General features: G+C 38.6%; 1 protein-coding gene across 1 annotated transcript in view; it reads right to left on the bottom strand.

The window, feature by feature from the left end:
• Positions 1-1,754: 1,754 nt before the first annotated feature.
• Positions 1,755-26,401, bottom strand: part of SLC2A13 (solute carrier family 2 member 13) — a 266,636-nt gene continuing 241,989 nt past the window's right edge. The window contains exons 8-10 of the mRNA XM_036456553.2: positions 10,323-10,444; positions 10,048-10,200; positions 1,755-6,798 (exon numbers count right to left, since the gene is read on the bottom strand). Of these exons, the coding sequence (XP_036312446.1) occupies positions 6,572-6,798; positions 10,048-10,200; positions 10,323-10,444 (502 nt within the window). The 3' untranslated portion in view covers positions 1,755-6,571. The remainder of the gene's footprint in view (positions 6,799-10,047; positions 10,201-10,322; positions 10,445-26,401) is intronic.

A 26,401-nucleotide genomic window follows, 5' to 3' on the forward strand; every position in this document is an offset into this window, starting at 1 on the left:
GATTTCTGATTAGACCTCAAAAATAAAGGCAATATGTTTAGCTGTGTCTACCTCAGGTAATGTTTTTCCAATTATTTTTTACAGAGTTTCTAAACATGTCAGGAACTTGGAAGCTGCACTCAATTCTAACAAGTAAATCAGCAGCTCTTCTATGAGAAGTGAGGCCATAGGACTAATTCTGTCCCCAAAAATGGAGACAGAGAGGAAGACACAGAATCACAGTTTATCCAAGCAGAAAGTCAAGAGCAGAAACCTCCATGGGAACCAGTGCCAGGGTAAGAAAAGGTATTGATGGATTGCTGGAGGCTCAGAGTACACAAGTCTAAAATGTTCTAAGAGGGTATAGACACAGTGAGGCTCCCATACACTTTTCTGAGTTTTATTTCTAACTAGAGGCCTGGTGCACAGAATTTGTGCATGGGGGCGGGGGTGTCCCTCAGCCCAGCCTGCACCCTCTCCAATCTGGGACCCCTCGAAGGGATGTTCGACTGCCCATTTACAGGGATCTGGCCAGGGGGGTGTGGCCAGGCTGGGTGAGGGGCTGAGAGCTGTTTTCACACTGGCCACAACCCCATCAGGGTGGAGGGTCCCACTGGGGTGCCTGGCCAGCCTGGGTGAGGGGCTGAGGGCTGTTTTTAGGCTGGCCACACCCCCAGGTGATCCAAGTTCCCAGCCCCTCCCTTTTTTTCTTCTTTTTTTTATTTTCAGTGCCTCCTTGAGCAGAGGCCAGGGCCAAGTGGAAGCAGGAATTTGTTATTTATTTATCTTCTATAATTGAAACTTTGCAGCCTTTAGCAGAGGCCAGGGCAGGCGGGAAGCTTTGCTTCTTCCATCACAAAGGGCAACGCAAGTCTCCTGCTTGCTCCAGCTTTGTTGGGTTAATTTGCATACTCACTTCTGCTTGGCTGGTGGGTGTAGCCGAGTAATAGTCAATTTGCATGTTTCTCTTTTATTCATGTAGATAGCTCTACTAGGGAGTGAAGATTAGAGAAAAGTCTTCTCAGACTTCTGGCAAGAAAGGGAAGAGGAACCATCATGAAATAGACCAGAGCACTCTGTTCTAAACAGGGCATCAAGGGAGACTCCATTCTGGTAGCCTTACCTACTGAGTCAGAGTCTAACTGACCTGAGAGAAGAGCAGTAGAAACTCCAGCTATCTCTCTTCATCCTGCTCCACTTGAGGGAAGGAAACAACTGAGAAGCACAAAGGCCTTTACCGAGCAACTCAGACTTACTAAAAGACTGAGACCTAATCATAGGACTACAGAACATTCTCCCACACCTTAGCACTACATTACTCACTTACCCAGTACATCATGTCCAGTGTGCAACAGAAAATTACAAGATGTACTAAGAGGAAAAAGTACAATTCCAAATAACAGAGCAAGCATCTGAATGAGATTCACATAAAGGATGCTGAAATTATCTGAGAATTTGAATCTATGATCAATATGTTAAGGGCTGTACTGAAAAAGTAGACAACATAATGTAAACAGAGATGGAAATGCTAAGAAGCAATAATAAAGAAATGCTAGAGATAAGAAAACAACAAAACAACAAACATGAAGAATGCCTTTAATGGGTTCATTAGATTGGACATGCTGCAAGAAAGAATTTCTGAACTTGAGGATATATAAATCGAAATTTTAAAAACTGAATAGCAAAGAGAAAAAAAGACTTACAAAAATGAATGGAATATCCAAAAATTAGAGAAAATACAAAAGTACAAGGAAGATAAATGAGAATGAATTGTCTTAACTTTTATTTATTTTTGTTTATAGTTCTGGCACTGACACATTTTTTAAAAAAAGATTTTAATTTTATGTAAAGATAAACTTCAATAAAATAACTTAAAAAACATTTACATATACATCACTAAATCTCCATAAAATATACAATACTTTTGATACAGCTATAGGCTAGAATGACTTAGAAGGAAATTGTACATATACACAATTTTTAAGACATCTCATATGTCACATGTAGGAATAAATACTTATATTTGATTTGCAAAGACATGTGAATATTAAACACTCCATAACATGCACTCAGAAAATAAAATATATACTTTGAAAACATATTTTAAGAGCATAAAACTGTTTAGATTTAGTCTAGATATACATTAGAGCTTCTAAATAGAAATTTGAATATTATAAATAAAAGATATTATAACATCAAGTGAAATATAGTCCAAAAGCTGTTAAGAACTAGCTTGAACATGTAGAGTATAAATTTTCTACTTTGGCTAGAGTTCAGTCTCATCTTTTTTTAACCTTGAAATGAGGTGGAATGCTTATTGAATGTTAAAACTACCTAACATTTTAAAACTTTACAAAATACTGGTTTTTACCTTTTAAGTACATATAGATTCCATTTTCTCATATTGATATGACAAATACATGAACTTAACTGTCTAAGACAAAAATTTGAATATTACTGCTAAATAAAGGTAAGTATTTAACATTCTACAGCATTAAATCACTCAAGTGCAGCAGAGTATTTTATACGTACAAAGTAACAACTTATAGGAATTATATTGTTTAACACTCACAAGTAAATCTGGATAAAATTCTCTCATATACTTCTGAACATGATTAGTACTTACAAAATATCTCCCTGATGATTACTGGCACACAAAAATTTCGTTCTCTAAGAGACAATATATGAGAGAGTTGATAGCAGTTAGCTGATTGGCATTTTTAAATGATGCAAAACGGCAAGATTGTCCACCCAGAACTGCATGTACTGATCTTTTATTCACTGCTATAACCTGAATCACTTCATCAGTTAGGTTAACATTACATGAGGCTAAGAAAATTAATAGAACATGACAGAAAATAGGACATTAAAATGAATCCACAGAAAAATTCTGAATTTTTTTAGAGGCAGCACTTGACACATGAGCTGAAAATTTTATCCACATTTTAATACATTTTGTTACAAAGCACACATTATGAATTCTCTGCTCCTGGCCAGGTATATTATTCTTGTATTTGTTGTTAAGTGAAAAGGTCTGAATTTGCTAATTGAAAACTTGTCACTACAGTTGTCAGTTATTGGGTGCTTAGTATAATATGAGATTTTATGTAGGAGAATGGTTTAAAAATCTGATTATAAAGAAATATCTCACGAATGTTGTTAATTACTCTGCCTATGGGGAAAAATAAAATGATCCTTCCAGTCCCTTCACTGTATTCCAGTATTTATAAACTATATTAGTGTCATTAGATTGTCTTAGATAACATATGGGTAACATTTTCTAGAATATCTTCCTCCTGAACCTATGGATTATTATCATTTCAATTATACTTTTTGAAGAAAAAGAAAAAGGATAAGTTGTCAACTTAAGTTTTTCCTGTTCTTTCTTCATCTGGATAATTGATTGAAATTAGAGTAAATAATTTCTAAATTCTTTAACAGATTTCTTGTTTTAGAGTGAATTACTTAAAAACATTTATATTCATATTCATATACTTAATCTTATTTAGTGGTAAAATAAAGCCATAAGAAAGCACTTTATAGCATTACCCTCATGGCATTTTCACCAGTGAACTAATTCCTGCATGTGATGGAGAACAAAATTTCAAACCTTTTATGTCTAATTTTAAGTTAGATCTTTTACATATACATTAAAATCATGTGCTTGGTAATTATTGACTAAGATGCAACAATAGAAATTATCAGGAATGTTTATATTGAAGAAAAATATTAATATCATATCTTTAAAACCTATCTGACATCACCTTCAGACTTAAGTGTTCAGATGCAGATGGAAAGTTATTATTTCTCAAGTCTAGTGAAGATCTCATCAGCCATTCAGCTAATAAGCCTTAATAGGGGTTACAGCTTTCTTCACTATGTTTTCCTAAAACTCAATATATATCTATTGAACTTTCAGTATGTTTAGAAGCAAACCTGTAATTTCAGTTAAATACATGATGCTTAATGCGTTTTAATATGTTAGGTTAAACCATATGTAAATTGTCCTATAAAAATATATTTGATAATATTTCAAACAGAATGTTTTCAAAATTGATAGTGGTAGCTAATAATGCTGAGAACTTAAAAGGTGAATAAATAGAAAAAAAACTTTCAAAATTCAAATAATAAATTTTAATATACTATAAATATTCACAGAATCTAAAAATAATCCCTAATTGTATAAGGTTCCTTTTGAAGTAGTTATTTGTTTTTTTAAAAAATTATAAATAACTCTTATACTGTGCCTCTCTGTTCTGTACTTCAAAGATGTGGAATATTATCTATATCTCTATATAAATAACGAAAGTCTTTTAAAGAAGAGGTTGATTAGGACTGTGGTAAATTTCCGTTATAATGTGCATTTATGGGAACAAAGCTGAAAATACCATTTGCATATGTCAGGGGAACTGGCCATGTTCTGCTTTACAAAAAAAATGAGTTGAATTGCTCCTTGAATAAAGTTACTATGCATTCAGCCTAGCTGAGTTAAGGCTACATATATAATAAAGAGAAGAACTGAGGCAATTATTTGGGTAAATCAGAAAAATTATAGAGTACTTTTTTGGTCTAAATACCTTTTCTCCCCATAATATTTTGATTTTAATATACAACAGACCCTTCCTTTTCCATTTCACTTTACCTTATGAAATATTACACAGATAAGAAATATCAGTAGAATAACACAGATAAGAAATATCAATAGAATAATAATTTTGTATGAAATCATATCTCTTAAGGGGCAAATTAATATTAATATCCACTCAGAAATCAATTGTGAAAGCATCTCCTAAAATTCAAGGAAAAAACTCTGTAAAATAAATATTTTATTATATATGATGATCAAAGCAAGAAAGTTTTTTTTACCAGTAAAGTGACATATCACAAAGCACATATCACACTCTTGGTGACTTAGAGAATGAATCTTCATGGCTACATTCTCAGCTTTGACATTGTGATGTGAACAAACCAGACTTAAAGAAAAAATATCTCGGAATAATGAATTTAGAGATAGCCACCTTTTCACTCCCAATAATACCTTATTAGATGTTTAGAGCCATGTTAAAATGCATCAAACTTATGCACTCATAGCTGGCCAAAGAAAAGTCATTCATAATTTCACTGGAACTAGCAAGTAACTTTGTATATACTAGATAGTTCTTAATATATAAGAACAAGAATTAGAGTTCATTGATGAAGGAACATAAAAACCAATAAGCACTTTGAAAAGACATTGTAGAAGTGCAGAAAGTCAAACTTTCTCAAGGATGTGTGTTATGTGAGAACCATTAATCTATTCTAATAGTAAATCACAATTTTTAAACAAGAAGGAAAAAAAATTCAAGCATGAGTAAAAGGAAACATCCACAGACAAATCTACATGTTTTTGGGGGGATAGTGGAAGATGTAAATAGAGGAAATGAGAAAGGGTGTGCAAAATAAAAACCACTTTATGCTCTTACAGTAAAAAAACAAGTACTACTAAGTTAAAAAAAATTACAATTACTTTAGGAAGATTAATAAGTTAAAATAAGCCCCACTATTTAAATAGCAACAATAGCAAGAGTATCTGTCATTGATTTTCTTCCTTTTTTGTTTCAGAAATAATTTGAATAAAGAAGGGAGAAATAGTCTGATAGCAGCTATTTATATAACACAAATGAAGGCACAAATAGAACTCAAGAATTGATGTGCAAAGGTGTGGTATCAAGTGATTTGGCATGTACAAAAACCGGCCCTGAAATGCAGTTGCAGATCTAGTGCTATTTATATTTATAGTTCCATACGTAAGTGACTAACTCAATTAGGGATCCATATAAATCTTCTTTCTGACTTTTCTAGCAATAAAATATACTTATCAAAACTTGCTAGCTTATATGTGCAAATGTACACTATCACTGATGCAAAAAAATATGTATGAAAATATACCCCTGAAGACCTGCTTTTCATAATGTTCAAAAGATCCTGTCTGGAGTCAATTTCTGAAGAATTCTCAATATCTGTCTTGGAGAGAGAAACCAAAATGTGGAATCCAAAGGAGATAAGACAGCTGTGCCCACGTAGGAGGCACTTGACTTTGTTGATGAAAGCTTAATGGAATTTACTTTCTAATAGCTGATCATAGATAACATACTTATCCTTGGAAAATTTATGGCCAATAGGCCAGATTTTGATAGAAAACATTTTAGACCATATCCTAGAATGCTTCTTTATATCACATACATGATTCAGCTAGATTAGCACTGACTTAATTGCCACTAATAGTTATGGTCTTAGGAAAAAAGGAAACCACTGAAATCACTGAATACAATATTCATTTTAGACTATCTCAAAAAGGAATTACACATATTTGTTCAATGGTTATTATTTTAAAATCTCTGTAAATATATATATATATATTTTACATTTCTACTTATGAAAAAAAGTGTCAACATGATTGTATCTTCCTCCTAATCAAGGATTTTAGAATAAGAAGTCATCCAAAACTGGACTGTGGAAAGAACTAGATTAGAAGCAGGGCAGTGAGGTCACCAATTGCTGCTTTTTCCTCCCAAGTTTGTTTAATAACCACATATATATCAGCAGTTGAAAATTACTCCACATCAGAAGCATCATTGTCAGAAAGATGATAGTTGCTTCCCTTTACCCTAATATATTCAATATATCTCCCTTCATCAGAATCGGTAGTGCCACATGTGCAGAGCCTGTTGTCAAAGAGGGATTCAATTTCCTCTAATTTTTTTCCTTTGGTCTCAGGAAGACAGCCATAGATGAAAAGGAGTCCCACAGCAGCGAATCCAGCATAGAGGAAGAAGGCTCCTGTGATGGGAAATAATGTACAGTAAGTCCTCATGTAACATCATCAGTAGGTTCTTAGAACTGAGGCAAAATGATATTCGGTTGATGCCTGAACAAGGCAGGATTAGGAACCCTTTGCAGTTGTAAATCCACATGGATAGATCTATGCTAAGTGAAGTTAAGCAGAGAAATACAAATACATATAGTTTCACTTATATGTGGAATCTAAAAAACTACAGACAACAAAATAAAAGCAGATTTATAGAAACGGAGACCGAAAGATGGACCAGAAGGGAGAGGTACAGAGATGGGTGAAAAGGGAATACAGTCAATAATATTAAAATGTTGTATAGTGACAGATGATTACTAGAATTAGTGGGGTGATCACACTGTAAGGTATAAAAATGTTGAATCACTATATTGTGCATCTGAAACTAATATAACTTAGTATATAATATTGTTTATCAACTAAAGTGAAATTTAAAAAAGTAATAGAAACAATGTATATTACATGCATATTAGAATTTTGGATGTTAGTTGCTCAAAACAGTAGTAGATTACTGAATTCTATAAGTGACAAGGAAAAAAGAGTGGCTGTTAGAGAGAGAATAGAATAAGATTTAGTATGACTAATGAGTTGGAAATGTTTTCATTAAAAAGGTGATACTAGCAAGCTAGCTTTTTGAGAAAGGAGATGAAATCCTGTGTTTTGATTACAGATAATCAAAATTGTGGAGTTAAGAATAGAATCTTTAGTGGAGAGGGACAAAAAAGGATGGTGATCATGATGCTGGTGATATAGAAACATATGAAGTATTTTAGATTAAACCAGGCTGCTGAACTCCTGTAACAGAGCCAATCTAGTTTGGCTTTATAAAATGTAATATTGAGGAAATATTCATCATCTCTCACAATTAAGGAGTAGTGGCATGATTAGAAATGACTAATCAAATCTGTCAGCGCTAAAAACAATTTGGGAAAATTCCTGAAGCAAATAATATCAAGGAAGCTCTATTGAAATACAAGATCCTTTTAATAAGACTTGAGGAATCCTAAGCAGTCAAATGCCAAAGGTGTGGAAGTGGTGAGACCTGAGGTTAAACTAGAGGTGTGGGGAGGCTCAGGAGGCTGTGATCTGGTCCAGGTAATGGGAATATCAGTTATGTAATCATCGTAATGTAAATAAAAAAGTCTGCACCCAATCTGTCAGGACTGTTAAACGGTGCAGATATTCTGCAGCTTGATTATGAAGAAAATCAATTTTATTAGAGTCCTATATTAAGTTTCAAATTAAAATAACTATTTAATTGAATTACAGAAAATGAGGAATCAAAGACCATGTCTGATTGTAATACTCTCCAAGGGATCGGCTTAGTCACACATGCTACACATAAAATGAAATATTGGTGACATTTTTAATGATAATTTTTAGTAATAAACATTGCTGGATGGGGTCCAAGGAAGACTAAGCAGTACAGTTTTGGAAGGAATCAAAATTTGAGGTATGAAACAAAAAAGGGAGGAAATGAGAAGTCCTGGTATTTTCAGAGACATACATCATTTTGGTATGTATCTGTTAAATCAGGAATGTTAACATGTAGATTAAAATGTAGATCAACAAACAGGAAGAACTCACCTGAACTGTTGTTCTGTTAGCCAGCAGCAGACTGAACAGACCAGTGCGCTCACCTGATAGAAGCTCAACTTAATGCAAAAACCAAAGAGCTCTGCTAACCGGATATCTGAAAGAAGCCTGGCTATGATCCATTTAAAGTTTACTTCTGTTGCCTCATGTTCTCTTGGCAGCATCAGTTCAAGGAAGTAGAGCTTTGTGATCAAAAGTCTTACTGTGTAGACTTTTATTTGGTCTATCCTTTCTATAAAAAAATGCTCTCTCAGTCTACATTTAGGTCTTCAAATATTTAAGCATTCTAAAGAATCAGCAAATATGGGTAAATATTTATTGTGCTAATGTTTATGGTGCCAGGAAGATAAGATTATGAACTTTGGAAAATTTTAATTGCCAAATGGGATAAAGTGGAATATACTTAATATACCCCATTTGAAATGCCTGTGTATTTCCTTTTCAAAAACATATTTCTAAATGGTGATTGGGAGAGAGAAGAGTTTTATAAAGATAAGATTAAATAGCAATTCAGCATGTTTAGAAGAGAGGAGGAATATATTTTTATGTTTCTTATTCTCATCTACAAAATTCATCTGTGCATTTAGTCATTCAAGCAGCACTTCTGAGGCTTATCAAATGAATAAGACTCCTTGGAAGTTATTGGGGATATAATGGTGAACAAGGCCTAGTCCTGGCCTGAGCTCAAGGAATTTATGGCTGGGGATGTGGTACGGGCAAGTAAACCTGTCCTTGCAAAAAGAAATGTGTCCAGAGCAGCGGACGCTACCAGTTGGTGACTGCTGCTCCAAAGGTTTCCTTAAACCAGCGGTCGCCAACCTTTCCAACCTCGCACACAGACCACCAGTTGGCCACCGCTCGTCCAGAGCATGGGATGCGGTGAGTGATGGGGAGATGATTAAAGAATAGTCTAAGCAGTAGGCCTTCCATATTCACCATAGAGGCTTGTGAGATTACACTGAAAACCTATTTTATGCTTCACAATCCTAGTACAACTTGTGAACACAGTGAAGAAATCCTCTTGCTGAAGACAGTTTCTTCACTTTAGTAAAAATGGACTTGGAAGTACCTTCCCAAAGTCTTCCCCTAACTCAGTCACTTCCCAATATTTGAGTTACAGTCCCCACACATTGTTACTTGAACACTTTGGACACATTCGCAGACCTGGCAGTGTGAGTGCTGGTCTCTGTGGACACGGATATACCCGTACTCCGGCCTGAGAGCAGAGTGATCCAGTGGGAGGCTGCTTTCAGCTCTACCCACATTCTACTCCGGGACATGACTTTGTTCCTGTCCTGGGCCATCTTCAGGCATTAGCCTGGACTCCCTGCCCACATCTTGCTACCATTCTCTGTTATGTTTCTGCAGGAAACAAAGCCATGTTGTGGAGATTTCCAACTGGGACAGCTGGGAGACGTTTGGGCTGGGAAGGTGGGTGGAGCTGTATAGCCCCGAGGGACTAGAAGCGGTGCTGCTTGGGACAGGACAGCTCCTCTCACCTGTCCCCACGTGCATTTCCAGTGACTTGGGAGAACAAGAACACATCACAGAAATATAACAATATAGCCTTTCAATCACGAATGATAACATATCTAAAAATAGAGTAGGAAATAAAACCCTCTTACCATAATACGTAAGGTACTCTGCTGTGTGTAAAAACGTCAGTGAAACCAGAACGTTGAAAATCCAATTTATTCCAGATGAACATGCATTTCCTGTACTTCTTGCCCAAAGGGGATATATTTCAGAATTCACTGTCCAAGGCATTGGCCCCATTCCTGAGAAATACAAATTTTTAAATTTCAGTAAAGCAGTATGTAAGGAATTTTTTTTACAAGGTAGCTTGTCTCCTCTAAGAAGAACAATTTAATAAACACAATAACAATGAAGGCTTGCTTACCCGGTGCAAAGAAAACAAGATATAAAATAAGGCCCAGAAGTGCAGTCCAAGAATATGGAGTAGGGCAGAAGTTATATGCCCAAAATACTTCTTCTGTTTTGAATCTGGTTTCATTTTCACACCTGAAAAATAATGCAATATAAATATTTAACTAAGTGTTTTAGGACATAGTTGTAGAAATCTAATGTCATCACCTAGGACATATTTGGAAGTTCCTTAATATAATTAAAGAAGAAGGTCCAATATTTTTCTTGAAAAAAAAGAAGATTTAAATATTAGATATGCAAACTCACATAGAAGTTTTAGAAGTAAATATAATTCAAGAGCAAGACATAAAAATACTCTGTGCATGCAACTCAGAAAAAAACCCACGAACAATCCAATTAAAAAATCGGCAGAGGATTCGAATAGGCACCCTACAAAGACGACATACGGATGGCCAGTAGGTACATGAAAAGGTATCCATCTGTGCTTAAATCCTCTATACTTTTTAAGTCCAAGTAAAGAAAAATAGCTAAGAATTTGAGCTCTGGGACTGACATCTTATGTTCAAATCTAGGTTGGGACCCCAGACTTGAAGCTAGGATGTATGTGATATAGGCACTTACTAGGTTAATAATAGCGGGTTTTGTAATCAAAGAAAACATAATTTCAAGAGAAACATCAAATGTGCTTTATTCAAAGTAATGTCCATCACTAGCTACACATTTCCCTTTCTTTCAGGTAATTTGTGGATACCATTCCAATACAACAGTGGTTCTCAACCTTTCTAATGCCACATTTTTAATACAGTTCCTTATGTTGTGGTGACCCCCAACCAGTTGAGAACTGCTGCTGAGGGGCCTAAGACCATCGGAAAAAACAGTTATTTACATTACAATTCATTAACAGTAGCAAAATTACAGTTATGAAGTAGCAACAAAAATAATTTTATGGTTGGGGGTCACCACAACATGAGGAACTGTATTAAAGGGTCAAGGCATTAGAAAGGTTGAGAACCACTGCAGTAGAACTTTTCTTGTTTTGAAGCAAACCATTCAGAGACTCAATTTTTCACTTCTATATATGTTTTGAACTACTTCTCAGAAAGTGCGTGTGCCATTGATCGAAACAAGTGGTAATCTGAAGGAGCAAGGTCTGGTGAATACAGTAGGTGGGTTAATACTTCCCAGGGAAGATCTTTTAACGTGTCTTTAACTGGTTTTGAAGTGGGTGGTGGTGTGTCATCAAGAAGCAAAATTACTTTGCCGTGTCTCATGGCACATTCCGGTCATTTCAGGGTCATTTCACGATCAAAGCATGGTTCAAATTGATTATTTGTTGTCAGTAGTGATCAGTATTAATGGTTTCACTTGGTTTTAGAAGCTCATAATACACCACACCTTCCTGATCCCACCAAACGCAGAACATTGTCTTCTTTCAAAAGCGATTTGGCCTTGCAGTCGATGTTGACTGTTGGTTGACCTGGATCAACCCTTGATTTTGTGCATTTGGGATTCTCAAAATAAATCCATTTTTCATCGCCAGTCACATTTCGATGCAAAAAAGACTTTTTCGTGCAGTTGAAGCAACATCTTACTGATGACTCCAGTTTTCCCTTTGTTTTTCATTCAGTTGATGTGGCACCCATTTTCTTTCAAAATCTTTCCCATTGCTTGTAAATGATCAGAAATTATTTGCTGAGCATCATTTAATCTTTCTGCAAGTTGGTTTTGAATTTGACATGCATCTTTATCCAATAATGCTTGTAATTGTTGATCTTCACACTTTTTCGGTTGAGCTGGACGTCTTTGTCTTTCACATAGAAATCATCACTTTTAAAGCATTTATACCAGTGTTCACAAGCATCTTGATATAAAGCATTTTCACCATAAGCTTCCAGAAGTATTCAGCAGCACTTTTCTTCAAAATAAAGTAATGAATTAAAACTTCTCGCAAATGCTTTTCTTGGGCACGAAATTCGACATTTTTAAGTGTGAAAATATCTATGGTTAACACCTTCAGCAAATTTGACATATGAAGTTTTGAAGCTTGTTGTCAATACAACAAAATAGCATACATATCAAACCCCATATATATCAACATATGTGTAACTCCATCTGTTGAAAAAAATCCGAATTATTAACCAGTACACTTAGTAGCTTTACAAAGCCTGGGTCCTCATCTGTGAACTAATGATTCTCCTGGTACCTACCTCAAAGAGATACTTTGAGGTTTACATGAGATAAGGTATACAAAGAACTTCATGTGGTACAGGAAGAAATCATTCTACTTCTCAGACATAATTTTTAAAAAAAAATGTCTTTATTGATTTCAGAGAGGAAGGAAGAGTCAGAATCATTGATCAGCTGCCTCCTGCACACTCCACACTGGGAATCAAACCCACAACCCGGGCATATGCCCTGTCCAGGAATGGAACCCTGACCTCCTGGTTCAAAGGTCAACACTTAACTACTGAGCCACACCAGCCTGGCCAGAGACAATTGTTGAATCTAAGTCTTTCTATTTGCATTAATATCACCTCCGTTCAGACTCCTGAGTGTGTCATCAGCTACATTTGTCTGTCACCAGAGCAGCCTCTCTAAGATCTGTGTTTTCTGATGTTCATGGTCTCGGACAGTCCTCTCCCCTTGAGTGTGGGAGTGACCTGTGACTTCTGACAGAATGTGGAAAAGTGACAGGACACAGGTGATTAAATACGTGGGGTTATAGTTTAGCTGAAGTGTCTCACTTCCTTGCTGGCACTGAAAAGGCAGGCTACCATGTGTGGATCCCAATGTGGGGACGCTCACGGAGAAACCGGGTCTGCAGAAGCTGAGATAGCCGTGGGTGAACAGCTAGCAAGACACTGAAGTCCTGTATAAACGTTACAGAATTCTGCCAACAGAAGCTAATCCTTCCCTCTTGAGCCTCAGATGAAACAGCCTCAGCGAACACGTCAATTACAAGACTTGACAGCCTAAAACCTAGTTAAGCAGTGCCTGAACTCCTGACGCAGAAACAGTGACATAATACTTGTGCCATTTTAAGCTGCTAAGTTTGTGGTAATATTGTTATGCTTCGATAAAAACCAAATACAGTCTCCTAATTATTCTTCCTGCTTCTAGCATTCCTTCCCTCAAACTATTGCCTTACTAAGTTGTGCCCTCTAGGGCTCTTGCCATAAAGTTGGTCAAACCCTCCCTTCTCCCTGTATCCCAAATGCTTGTGAAATGGGCTGGCAAAACCTGGCTGCAACCCATGCAGATCCCCTTCTCCAGCTACAGTAGACTACGTATTTTCTCAGCCTGCTTTCCAGCCCCAGCATCTATTCACCTCATATCCTCTATAAAGAAAATTTACTCCTGATCAACACATTCAAAATCGGCCCTCAAGGCTAATACAGATGCCACCTACTCACCTGTCACGGTCTTAGTCATCAGCTGTTTGCGTACCACTGAATGTGTACCTCCCTCTCAGCGGCTTTCATTTTCCTCATCTATACGGTTACCATACAGTGCTCTGCATTACCCTATCCTGGACTCTGATCCTGGGCCACAGGGTCTGGAGTCAGGCTGCACGGTTTTGTGTCTCGGTTTGGCCACTTACCAGCTGCAAGAGTTCCTAATAAATTGTCTTAAAGAATAAATGCAGTGTTAACTGCTCCATGCAAAGACAGCAGTTTATTTAAGTTTTGCCAAAAGAATAGTCATTTTGTATCCCTGCTTTCTTAAATCTCAATCTCTAGTCCATCTGAGTCCTCTCTATAGATGTAAATGGCCAATGAATGATGACTGAAGCCTTTATATTTACATTTTACTTTGAGTAGAAAAGAGCATCAGAAATTTTCTGGTTAATAACCCTTCACCTTCATTTCCAAATAAAGTGTCTTCCGGGTTATGAAGATATTAAAATGAGAAAGTAAGAAAGAAAGGGGTGGGGAAGGAGAAGGGAAGCAAGGGAGAAGCTGGAGGAGGGGAAGAAGCAAAAAAGACAGAAAGGTAGGCTTCTAGGGAGGGAATGCTTACAAACAAGCAAATCACTATAATTCACTGAACAATTTACTTACTATTTTCATTCATTATTGAAGTTCCTTGCCTGACCTCTTGCGGGAATGATGGAGAGTAGCGTATTTTCAGGTAAGTTCTGTGCTTGCTCTGATATGGATTTTCACTGTATTTATATGCATAAAAGGCCTAGGAACCCCTCGTCCTCGTGCTGATGTTAAAAGCACTGCAGGTGCTGACTGGAGAGAGGTACACACTCAGTGGTACACAGACAGCTGATGACTAAGCCCGTGACATCACCCCTGACCTTCAAAATATAAACACTAGAAATCCCAACTGAAAAATAAAAATGCATATTCCAAATGTTACTGCAAAAAACCCGCATGTTTGCCCAGCTTAGCGACTGCTGGTGGGAGAACACAGTGCTCCAGAGAAAGAACACAGATACTTTGGCATCAGTGTGTGGGCTGGGATTAGAAGATGTCATGCTCTCTGATGGGGCCACTTTCTCACCACGTCCTGGAGCAAAAAACAAAAAAACAACTACAATCACAGGAGCTGCTCAAAGGGCACGGCCGTGGACAGAGCTGCAGGCCGCAAGAAGGCGACTTCTGTCTCGTTTTGGCACAGGCAGAGCACTAATCTTGACCAGCAGAACAGCTAGACCAACACCTGACGTGCAGACCAAGTAAATGATCAGTCCCCTGTTCCAGCCATGGAACCCACAGTGCTTCCTTTAATAACACAACTAGAAAGCAACAGCTCTCTTGGAATATGGAACCACTCTCCCTTGCCTACTCAACACCCACCCCCAAACTAGTTCACATGTAGAGCTATTTGTGCCTATTACTTAGTGGAACCTCTTCATCAGATATTCAAAGAGTCTTAAACCAAGGAAATAACCAAAAATATCCAAAGAGTCTTAAGCCAAGGAAATAACCTAAGGAACGAAGTAGTACAACTGCTCTTGCCACAGTGAACCATTGGTAATTTACTCCCTGCCTCTACACAGCACAGGCTTCCTGTGTTGTGCCTTTATTCACTCTGATGAAATTCTTTACCATATATGCTTCAGGCTCACATATGAGGGATGGGAGGAAATACCACCTGTAGCTATCACACAAAACTTCAAATTCTGTCTAATTCTGCTCATTGCAAAATCTACGGAACTTTGCCTCCTTCCCAAAAGAGTTTATAAGAGTCCTAGGCCTTTGGAGAGGGAAGGGCAGGCTTACTGCTACTGCTGTGAGTCCTCTTTTCCTAGTGGTTCACTGCTCAGGCTTTACCTGCCAGTCATCACTGAGAAGTATCAGTGAGGCACGATTTCATCCAATCCCTGATGCAGGACTACAATTTTGTTGAACAAAATCATGAAGGTACCACCTCAAAACAAAATGAATGCCCCAGAATTTATGATCTCATTACTAATCCGAGAGTGGTGGTGGAGAGGTACCTAGAAAAGGATGGAGTATCTTCCCAGGAGAAGAAACCTTTGCTCTTTCCAGAGGAGAAATAAAGGCACATGTGCCCATCCATCAGAGAACTAAGATAATGAGAAATTTCAAATTGTGGGCATCCCATCAAAGTACCATACAAACTTGATTCGTTACTACTTACACACTTTAATTTCTGTTCACTGGGCTAATTCCTATATAATACTCTGACATGAAATAAACTTACATCAAGGGTGACAACATTTAAACTAACACGTCTGCAGTTGAGTCATTCTGGAAAAGAATGGCAGTGTGTAGACCATGTGATGATCTTGGCCTGAGATGCTTTTCTTTGGTATATCTTTTTCCTCCCATTTTAATGTTCTCCCGTGTCCTGCAGGGCTATCACAAAAAGGCAAACGCAAAAATAAATAAATAAATAAATAAATAAATAAATAAATAAATAAATAAAAATCTATTTTGTTAACTACTACTGTTTTCTAGTAAAAATAAAACCTTTAGAATTATCGAGATGATTAAATCATGGACATGGGTAAATTTCCAAAGCATTAGAAATTTGGAGCCTTAAAAGGCATTTTATAAAATGAATTAATGAAATACACACACACACACATATATATATACATATATATACATATATACACATATATTTAGGTACAATTATATATATACACACACACACACACACACTTAGGCACACACACACACTATATATATATATATATATATATATATATATATATATATATATATATATATATATTTGTACCTAAATCATTTATTACTATGTTGGCTAGCTTCAAACAAAAAAATACCAAAGTAAATGAAATTAATACAATTTGGAACTGGGCCAAAGTTATTTCTTTGGAACAAGATTAGACTGGCCTCATGTGAATGCTGTGGCAAGATCTCACGATGGTGAGTTACACCATCCCTCTCAGTTCCAGTTCAGAGACCCAGCATTTTTCCACATTGAAGGGTTAGTGCTCCTTCCTGACTTCTACTCTCTTACATCACCTGCGACCTTTCTCCAGCGAAGACACAGCCTTTCTGTCTCCCTCTGCACTCCTTGCGCTTCATAGATCAATATTAGCACATTTTACATAATATCAGTGAGCAACAAATGCTTGTCCAATAAAAATAATTTCATCAGTTCCCATTAAGTTAATCTTTGGGCATCTGACAACAGTTTTTCCACTCTCTTGTAAGCATTAGAGAAGACAGATATTAACAATATGTTTTAGTCTAAGAAAATCTGTACTTAATTAAAAGTCACTTGGTATGGCTGTATACGAAAGATGCTCCCTCACCAAGCACTGCGAAAGCCATCTGTGCATCCCAAGGTTTAAAAGTTTCAGGCCTCACCCGGACTCTGACTTAATTTTCTTTGCACCACTACACAGTACTCTGCCTCGCTGGTTTTACTTGCAGGTGCATGGGAATGAATGTAGCTGATCTACCGCTGCCTTCATCTACCGCTTTCTTCAATCCCTTCTCCAGCTGCCTCCCATCAATGTGAGTTTTCAAGGCTTCTTTATGGAAGCTGTGCTCGAAACAGCAATGTCCTTGGGTAGCTGGAACCTTCACTTGATGGAACTGACTGATATTTGTATGATGTTTCGTCATATACAAAGCACCTTGTACATGAACTCATTTAATTCCTATAATAATCCACAGAATTAGCATCACTCCTCCCCGTTGGCCGAGACAAGTCTTTCAGAAATACAGTGACTTTCCCACAATTGCACAGCAGAAGAAGCATCTGAAACCCAGTCTTCTCTGTTTCTTTCTCCTTCACTGTAATCCACAGACTAATTCATGCATATATGAAAACCTCTCTTCGAGCTGCCTTGCTTTTTGTTCTGTCTGAAGTCTCCCCTAAGTAAGAGTTCTGCCTTAATGTCAGTGCTAATGTATGTCACTAAAATCTCTATTCAAACGAGTGGAATAGAATGCTTTCACAGAGCAGTAGGAATTAAAATGAGCAGCACCTTGGCTGACCTGGGCCTCTGTGTCTTGTACATTCTCTTTGGACTCAGTACCCATTTTGCCCCAAAGCCCAACATGATAATTAGAACAGAAATGATGCTTATCTGAGTTGGAAGTTAAAACATCTCATACCAGTCTCAGTTGTTAGGTAACTGAGATGAGGGCAGTGATGGCAACACTAGAAATGTATTACAAGGGGAGCAGTGATGCTAATGCAGGAAGATGGCCGTGTTAAACAGTCTTAACACCTATTCTGAAACTTGGAGCCACATGACCATATCTGATACAGCCATGTCATTAAGCAATTAAAGTATTTCCCCAGAAGTTGCTTAGAGGATGAAAATACATCCAGAATATCTCAGCAATTACTTAAAAAAATAAAGTGTGCCATTAGTTATTGACACAATGTAGTAGACAATGAAGAGATGGAAAGAGATTAGCATAAAACTATTAACTGTAAGGCCATTTCATATTATTGTATCTCATATTTCTACAAAGTGAAAACATAATAGCTTTCTAAGCATTTTAACTGCAATTGCCTTTTTCTCACTTCCTGATTTCTACTGAAACTTCTGAAAAACCATAGTGATTATTAGCAATGAAACAGTCATAAAACAGAGATGTGTCTCAGTCCTTCAAGAGTGTGTGTGTTTCTTCCCGGGGCTCTAAGAGGAACTAATTTCTTGGTCTTCCCAACTTCTAGAAGCCACCCACATTCCCTGGCTCGTGGCCCCCATCCCTAAACCATGAATCACACTGGCTCTGTCTAAGTCAAAGTGGTTATCCTACCATTTCCTACCTTCACAGGTCCATTAAAATCTAGTCTATTTATAGATGTCGAATTGCTATGTTGTACACCTAAAACTTATATAATAGTGAGTCAACTATACTTTTAAAAAAAATCAAGAAATCCACACTATACTATCCTTCCTTCTAATCTGTTACTAGCATTGGAACAAAGCAATAATGTCACACCCACTGTCATGCTCATCCTCCCTTCGCAGTGGGGGTAGGCCCAGGACAGTCTGCCTCCTTCTCCAGCCTCATCTGGCACCCCGCCCTTCACTCACTACCATCACCCGCAAGCCTTGGAGGCCAGCACACAATTGGGGCTCAATAACTATATGGCAAATGAATAACTCATTCTCACCATTTGACAATGTCACAATAAAACACTGAACCTTTTAGGTAAGAAGATAATTACTACTAATTAGTGATGTAATGTGTCCTTTATTCATACGAATCATGATATACTTGGATGTCTATAGCAGATATTTAATATAATTACTTATATTTTAATTCCAAGTAACTACTCGTTTGATTAATTAATCATTTCAACAAATAAATGCTGTGTTCAAGGTTGGAGAATAAACACTAGAATAGATGAATATATTCATTCATTCCATCATTCAATAATCATTTATTACAAGCTATGAGCCAATTAAAATGACTAGATATTCAGCAAAAATTGGCAGGTGAGAGGGGAGTTTTTATATTTCACACACACACACACACACACACACACACACACACACAAGAGAGAGATTAGTGGAAATCTGTGGCATTTCTCTCGAAGTATGCAAAGGCTGTAGTAGAATGGACAAAGTGGATGGGTGGGCTGGTACAGCTCCCTGACATATCCTGAACGAGGGGCCTACCACACGTGCCCTATTTGTGGAGTTGTCTAGGTGTCTGGCTCTAATGCTTGCTAATGAGGACTATTCTGAGCAAGTGAGTAAGCAATGGCAGTCTTGGATTATGGGCATCTCATGAACATGTGAACTGGGATTTAGTGTCTGGACTCCATATTGGATGCTTGATGAATTTGTACTCTGTGGGGTTAAGTAACTATGGTCATGGAACAATGCTTATTAATAAAGAAAAGTCATCGGAGATTAAAAAAAAAAAAAAAAAAAAACCTCAGGGGAAAAACACATACTCTAAGTCTAAAGTAAAGGGAACTCTCCAATAGAAAAGCCTGTGTTTACGTTGGGTAGAAATTTTCCCAGAAGGTCCCTCAGGCTGATAATATGTCTCAACATTCTGTTCCTTAAGGGAGAGAAAGCATCTGAAATGCACGTTCTAAGCTGACACTGGCATAGGAAGAGAAAACACAGTTCAGCGTGGGTCCTCTGGGGTGGTTAGATCAGTCTGGCTGCCCTAATCACAAGAGAGAAAATCCAGTTTCACAAAATTTTAGGAGTTGCGAAAACTTCAGACAGAGAATATTAAATCTGGCTCAACCTTGGTGAGTGACTGACTCATTCTTGGCATTCTCTTTTACCCTATGAGGAGTGTGGGAGATAAATATGTTATCTAAATCCTCTCTCCGGTAAGTTACAAAGACTCTTATCCCTAGAAGAAAGTGCTGATCAAATTGGATTTCAGTAAATGGCCTACTTGGAGCTTTTTTTTTGGTCCCATCAACTTTAGAACATTTTTATATGAGTCAAATCCTAGCCCAATTAAATTTTCTGTGAATTTTTTTTTTCTTTAACAAAAATGAGTTGTGGCCCTGCAATGCACAATTTAATCAACCTAGATGGTGAGGTAAACCCCTGACGATCTATCAGGAGTAACTCAATCTGGTTAAAAACTGCAGATGAAATGGAGTTGGCTAAATGGCCAGGTTTGAACAGAGGTTAACAACACAGGAACGTACCTAAGTTTGAATTCCGGCTCAACTACTTATTAGCTCCCACCCATAACCTCAAGCAAGTTACTTAACCTTCCTGAGACCCACTGTCTTCATTTAAAAATGCTTAGCATGTAATGAAATTATTATGAAAACAACAGTAATTATCGTTGCTGTTATTAAAATACATGTATTTTCAGGCCAAAAGACAAAAAGTATTTTTTTTCTTGTATAAAGTTATACATATCACAATATCCCTGGTGGATATGATGTTTTTCCCAAAAGAGAAGGAAATAACAGCATCTGTATTCCTAGGACATCGTGTTTTTCTTTTCCTTCAGCTTATTTTATTTATCCCAGTCTCAATCGCTTTATCTCTTTTTATAACATTTTTATATACTTCCTTAGCTTCCTTTTTAAAAAAATATATTTTATTGATTTTTCACAGAGAGGAACAAAAAGGGATATATAGCTAGAAACATTGATGAGAGAGAATCATCGACCAGCTGCCTCCTGCACACCCCCTACCCGGGATGTGCCTGCAACCAAGATACATGCCCTTGACCGGAATCGAACCTGGAACCTTTCAGTCCACAGACCAACATTTTATCCACTGAGCCAAACCAGTTTCGGCCTTAGCTTCCTTTTTACTCCTTCTTAGAACAAGATTCCTTATGTAATCATGAATAAACACATTCTTAGTTCTATTCATTAACGTAAGCATTGTCTTTTGGAAATATTTTATGATACATTTTAGGATGAAAATGATAAAGCAAAAAGGGTAAAAGAGAAGATGGCCTGTGAATAAATAAATGGGTCATGATGCAAGGGGAATGGAAACATTTGGAGACTTAGCATTTCCTCCTGTCTAAAAGTAAAAAGGGGCACCTGCTGGCCAAGATGGCAGAGGCCAAGATGGCAGAGTGGGTAAATGCTGTGCTTGCCTGCTCCTACTACCACATCAAATTACAACAAAAATTTCAGAATTGGCGCCCTTGAGAATCAGCTGTAGACTAGCTGAACAGAATTCCTATAGCTAAGGATATAAAGAAGAAGTCCTATTGAGACTGTCAGGAGATAATGGAGATCTAAAACAGGCTGGGCCCACACCCATGTGTGGTGGTTAAACATCGGGAGGACATGCGAGTTCTCGGTTCCACACTGGGCTTCCCAGCCCAGAACACCAGTGCTGGAAAGAGAAGTCTTGGAAATACCCGGCTGTGAGTTCCCACCAGCTGGAAAAGCACCAGGACATATCGGGGTCGAATTGAGTTGTCTGGCTTCAGGGGAATGTGGAGGGGCAACTCTGTCCAGGACATAAGTGCTGACAGACACCAGTGTTTCTTTGCTAAATCCTCCCCTGACCCAGCCTGGAGGTTCAGGTGGGCTCCAAATGTGAGTCACCATCACACTAACACTGCTCACCCCACGCTGGTGATTCCCTCAGACCCTGTCCCACCACACTACTTCACAGGCCTAAACCTCTTTTGGCAGCTGTTCCTCACAAGCAGCCACTATCAGCTTGCATGTGGATTTCCCTCAAGTCTCTCAAAGGTGCATAAACCCCAGACAAGCAGTGGTGGGCCTTGGAATGGCCTATACTTCTTGCTAAGCAGCTCCAAGCCAGGCAGTAGTGTCAGCTGGCCTTGGTATACAGCTTTTCTAGGCCTCTCCAAGACCAGCACAGGCAGCTTCCAACCAAAGATCCCTTGGATCCAGGCAATTCCAGGCCAGGCACAGCCTTGGCCTGCATCAGAGCCCCTCTTAAGAGGCCTGCTTCAGACCACACCAGGGCACTACCCAAGTAGCTCCACAAATGGCACACTCAAAGGTTAGACTCGGCATGTACCAGAGCCCTACTAAAATCCCTCTCCTTGGGGTCACCCCCACACAACAGCTCATGTGCTGTAGTCATGGCCAGTTTCTCACAGCCTGGGGGTCAATCCCTCCAACTGATGTGTCAGCCGCAATCAAAGCTCAACTACAACAGGAAGACACACAAACCCACACAAGGGACACCCCCGGAGCACCTGGCTCAGGTGACCAGGATGACTGTGCCACTGGGCCCCACAGGATACCTACTGCATAATACATAGGCTGCCCTGCCAAGACAGGGAGATATGACAGAGCTACCTAATGTATAGGACCAAACACAGGGAGGCAACTAAAATGAGGGGACAAAGGAACATGTCCCAAATGAAAGAACAGGACAAAATTCCAGAAAGAGAACTAAGTGAAATGGAGGCAATCAGAAATGAAGAATACAATTAACTGAAATAAGGAATACATTTCATGAAATCAATAGCACCTTAGGTGAAGCAGAGGATCGAATCAGTGATTTGGAAGACAAGGTGTACTGAAAAACATCAGATAGGAACAACAAAATTTTTTAAAAATATAATTATTGTTGAAAGCATTACATATGGCCCTAGCCAGTTTGGCTCAATGGATAGAGTGTCGTCAGTGTGTGGACCAAAGGGGCTTGGGTTAGATTATGGTCAAGGGCATGCAGCTTGGTTGCCAGCTCCTCCCTGGTCAGGGCTTGTGCAGGAAGCAACCAATCTATGTGTTTTCTCACATTGATGTGACTTTCTGTCTTTCCCTCTCTCTTCCACTCTCCCTAAAAATCAATGGAAAAATATCCTTGGGTGAGGATTAACAACAACAACAACAACAACAAAGTATTACATAAGTAATTTTTAAAAATGAGTATAGGTTAAGGGGCCTCTGAGACAACATCAAGTGAGCCAACATTTGTGTCACAGAGGTACTAGTAGGAGAAGAGAGCGAGCAAAGGATTGAAAATCTACTGGAAGAAATAATGCCTGAAAACTTCCTTCACATCCTGTAGGAAGATAAATGTACATGCCCAGGAAGAGGCCCACACTAAGACACATCATAATTAAAATGCCAAAGGTAAAAGACAAAGAATTTTAAAAGCCTCAAGAGAAAAGCAGTTACTTATGTACAAGAGGGAGCTCCCCTATGACTGTTTTCTGATTTCTCAAAAGAAACTAGGCAGGCCAGAAGGGATTGGCACATGATATTCAAAGTGATGAAAAGCAAGGACCTACAAAAGCAAGGTTATCTACCTAGGAAGGCTATCATTTAGTATCCGAGGAGAGAGAAAGAGCTTCCAGACAAGGAAAAGCTACAGGAATTCATTATCACCAAACCAGAACTATAAGAATGTTAATGGGACTTCTTTAAGAAGGCAGTGGCCCTGGCTGGCTAGCTTAATTGGTGAGAGCATCAACCCAAATGACAAGTTTGTAGGTTCAGTTACCGGTCAGGGCATATGCCTGGATTGTGGGCTCGATTCCCAGTAGGGGGCATGCAGAAGGCAGCTGATCAGTGATTCTCTCTCATCATTGATGTTTCTATCTCTCCTTTCCCCTTCCTTTCTGAAATCAATAAAAATATATTTTTTTAAAAGAACTATTCATTTTATTATTTGTATATGTTCTGATGCTAACAAAACATCCCTATCTCTTTGAATAATTTAAAGAAAGCATGCAAGAATCTATTCTTTCATTGGGAAATAATGGTGAAAATTGTATTATATTTGCAATGTAATTATCTTGAAGTACATTTAAAAATGTTAACATTTTCAGCCTACACTGAATTTATTTTGAAATTCTGACTTGTATTTCCTGAGCTATAATTATAATGTTATTTTCCCATTTCAGCTCAATATTTTCTCATTAATATTGTGGTTCTGTAGCAGAAAATGGTTTTCTTTTTCCATGAACAGCAGCAATATGTGAAAAGCATGTGAGTGATGATTTGACACAAAATGAGGAGCTAATCCAATAACCCATCTCTTCTAAAGTAGCTACATAGGTTTCACACACATGATGGGGACAACTGCATCCTTAATTTTTGTTCTCATATCAGTATCTAAAATCTGTGAGAATAATAAACACAGATCAGATAATCTCATCATGGTCCAAGATACAAATGCATTAATGGATACATGTTTTATACCAGCCACACACAGACACATAATAAAAACCAGTCATACCCTGGCCTGTGTGGCTCAGTTGATTGGGCATCATCTTATGCACCAGGTTGCTAGTTCAATTCCTGGTCAAGGGCACATGCCCAGGTTGAGGGCTGGATCCCCAGTAGGAGGCTAGGTGTCACGCGGGAGGCAGCTGATCAATGCTGCACTCTCATATCAATGTTTCTCTCTCTCCCCCTCTCCCTTTCTCTCTAAAAATCAATATTCTTTAAAAAACAAAAAAAAACAAAGAACGGTCATGACTCAACCCATACGTTCCATCCATATGAATATAAAAGCCATTGTTTTGATTAAAATCTACTTCAAATATGAGTTTTTAGGGGGCCTGTGGGAGTCAGCTTGCAAGGTGGTGGAGCTCCCTGGGGGGCAGCCTGTGTAAGCAGTGAGGGATGGAGTATGACTTCAGAAGCTCCTTCACAAAGACACTATGCCTTCTGCCTGGCTCTGTCTCAGAGCACTTGCTCTGGGGAGCCGGCTGCCACGTCCTGAAGAACAGCCGAAGGAGAGCTCCACGTGAAGCCGGACCCCCCGGAGCACCCACGCCGGGCCCAGGACTGAGCACCTGCACAGCCATCAGTGAACGACACCAAGCAGCACCTCCCCGCCGAGCTGTCCCTCCATTCCTCGTCCACAGAAATGGGCTGGCACCACAAAATGTCCACTATTGGAAGCTGCTGCACCTTGGGGTAGTTACACTGCAACAGATTCATACAGGGGCTGCGAATATTAAATGGAGACCAATTAACCCGAATAAGAGGCTAAAAGCAAAAGGAGACAACTCATAGTAAGTTAAAAGCTGTATTCCCAGGTGACTTAACTCAGCAGCGCTTACAGCAGACCTATATGCACACGAAGAGCCCCTTAACTTTTTCCACCTGTGAAGCCAGAGTTCCTCTCTTGGTCGGGCTCCCCCAGCCTCCTGTGTCCGCCCTCCTCACAAGGCACACGCACAGGCCTCCGGGACCCCGCAGTCAGTGTTCAGGCAGAGACGCATGGACACGTGTCAGGCGTTTCCCATCACATCTCTGTTTGAACCTAACAATCTCTCACAGCCTAGTACTAAGTGAAGCTCAAAATACCGTATAAATGGTTCTCCAAATAAATCAGGTTAATGAAACAAAGCTACTGCCTGTCTTCAAACTGCATCCCGCTCCCCCAGGAGAGGACAGCCTCCCGGGGACCCACTGCTGTTCCTTCATTTTGAACACGCGCAGCCCCAAGGTATACTTTTCCAGGAACCTACCCAGAGTCACCTCCGAAATTACAGCAAAAAAAGAGTTTCATTTCCACGGCTCCTGGCAGAGTAAACCAAATAAAGGAAGCAAGTATGACAGTGCAAAAACCAAAACAAATCACTCAGTTAGCTACCAGCCGGTCAAAGGGCTGGGAAAAACCAAACTGGCCTGTGTAACAGCAACTCAGAAGATGGAGAATGCATGTCAGGAAAGTGCAGCAACAGAATGCTTTTATTTATTTATTTATTTATTTATTTATTTATTTATTTATTTATTATTTTTAAAAATACTGATTTCAGAGAGGAAGGGAGAGAGAAACATGAATGATGAGAGAACCATCGATCGGCTTCCTCATGCACACCCCCTACTGAGCCTACAATCCAGGCATGTGCCTTGACTATTAATCAAATTGTGATTTCCAGTTCATAGGTCGATGCTCAACCACTGAGCCACACCATGCCTACCAGGCAACAGAATGCTTTTAAAGTTAAGGCCTATCGTACAAGAATGTGCTCAGAGGCAAAGAGGATGACACCCATGACTGAAGTCTGACAACTGAGGAGGGTTAGTTGAATTATGAGTTCACACGACTTAAAAAACACCCCCCCTATCCCCAACTTGTAGAGTCTGGTTGGTGTGGCTGAGTGATTAGAGTATTGGCCTGTGAACCGAAGGGGCATAGGTTGTAGGTTCAATCCCAGGCCTTGGTTGAGTGCATGCAGGAAGGAACCTATTGATGTCTTCTCACATCAATTG

Source organism: Pipistrellus kuhlii, unplaced genomic scaffold (assembly GCF_014108245.1).
Source record: "Pipistrellus kuhlii isolate mPipKuh1 unplaced genomic scaffold, mPipKuh1.p scaffold_m20_p_3, whole genome shotgun sequence".
NCBI classification, from domain to species: Eukaryota; Metazoa; Chordata; class Mammalia; order Chiroptera; family Vespertilionidae; genus Pipistrellus; species Pipistrellus kuhlii.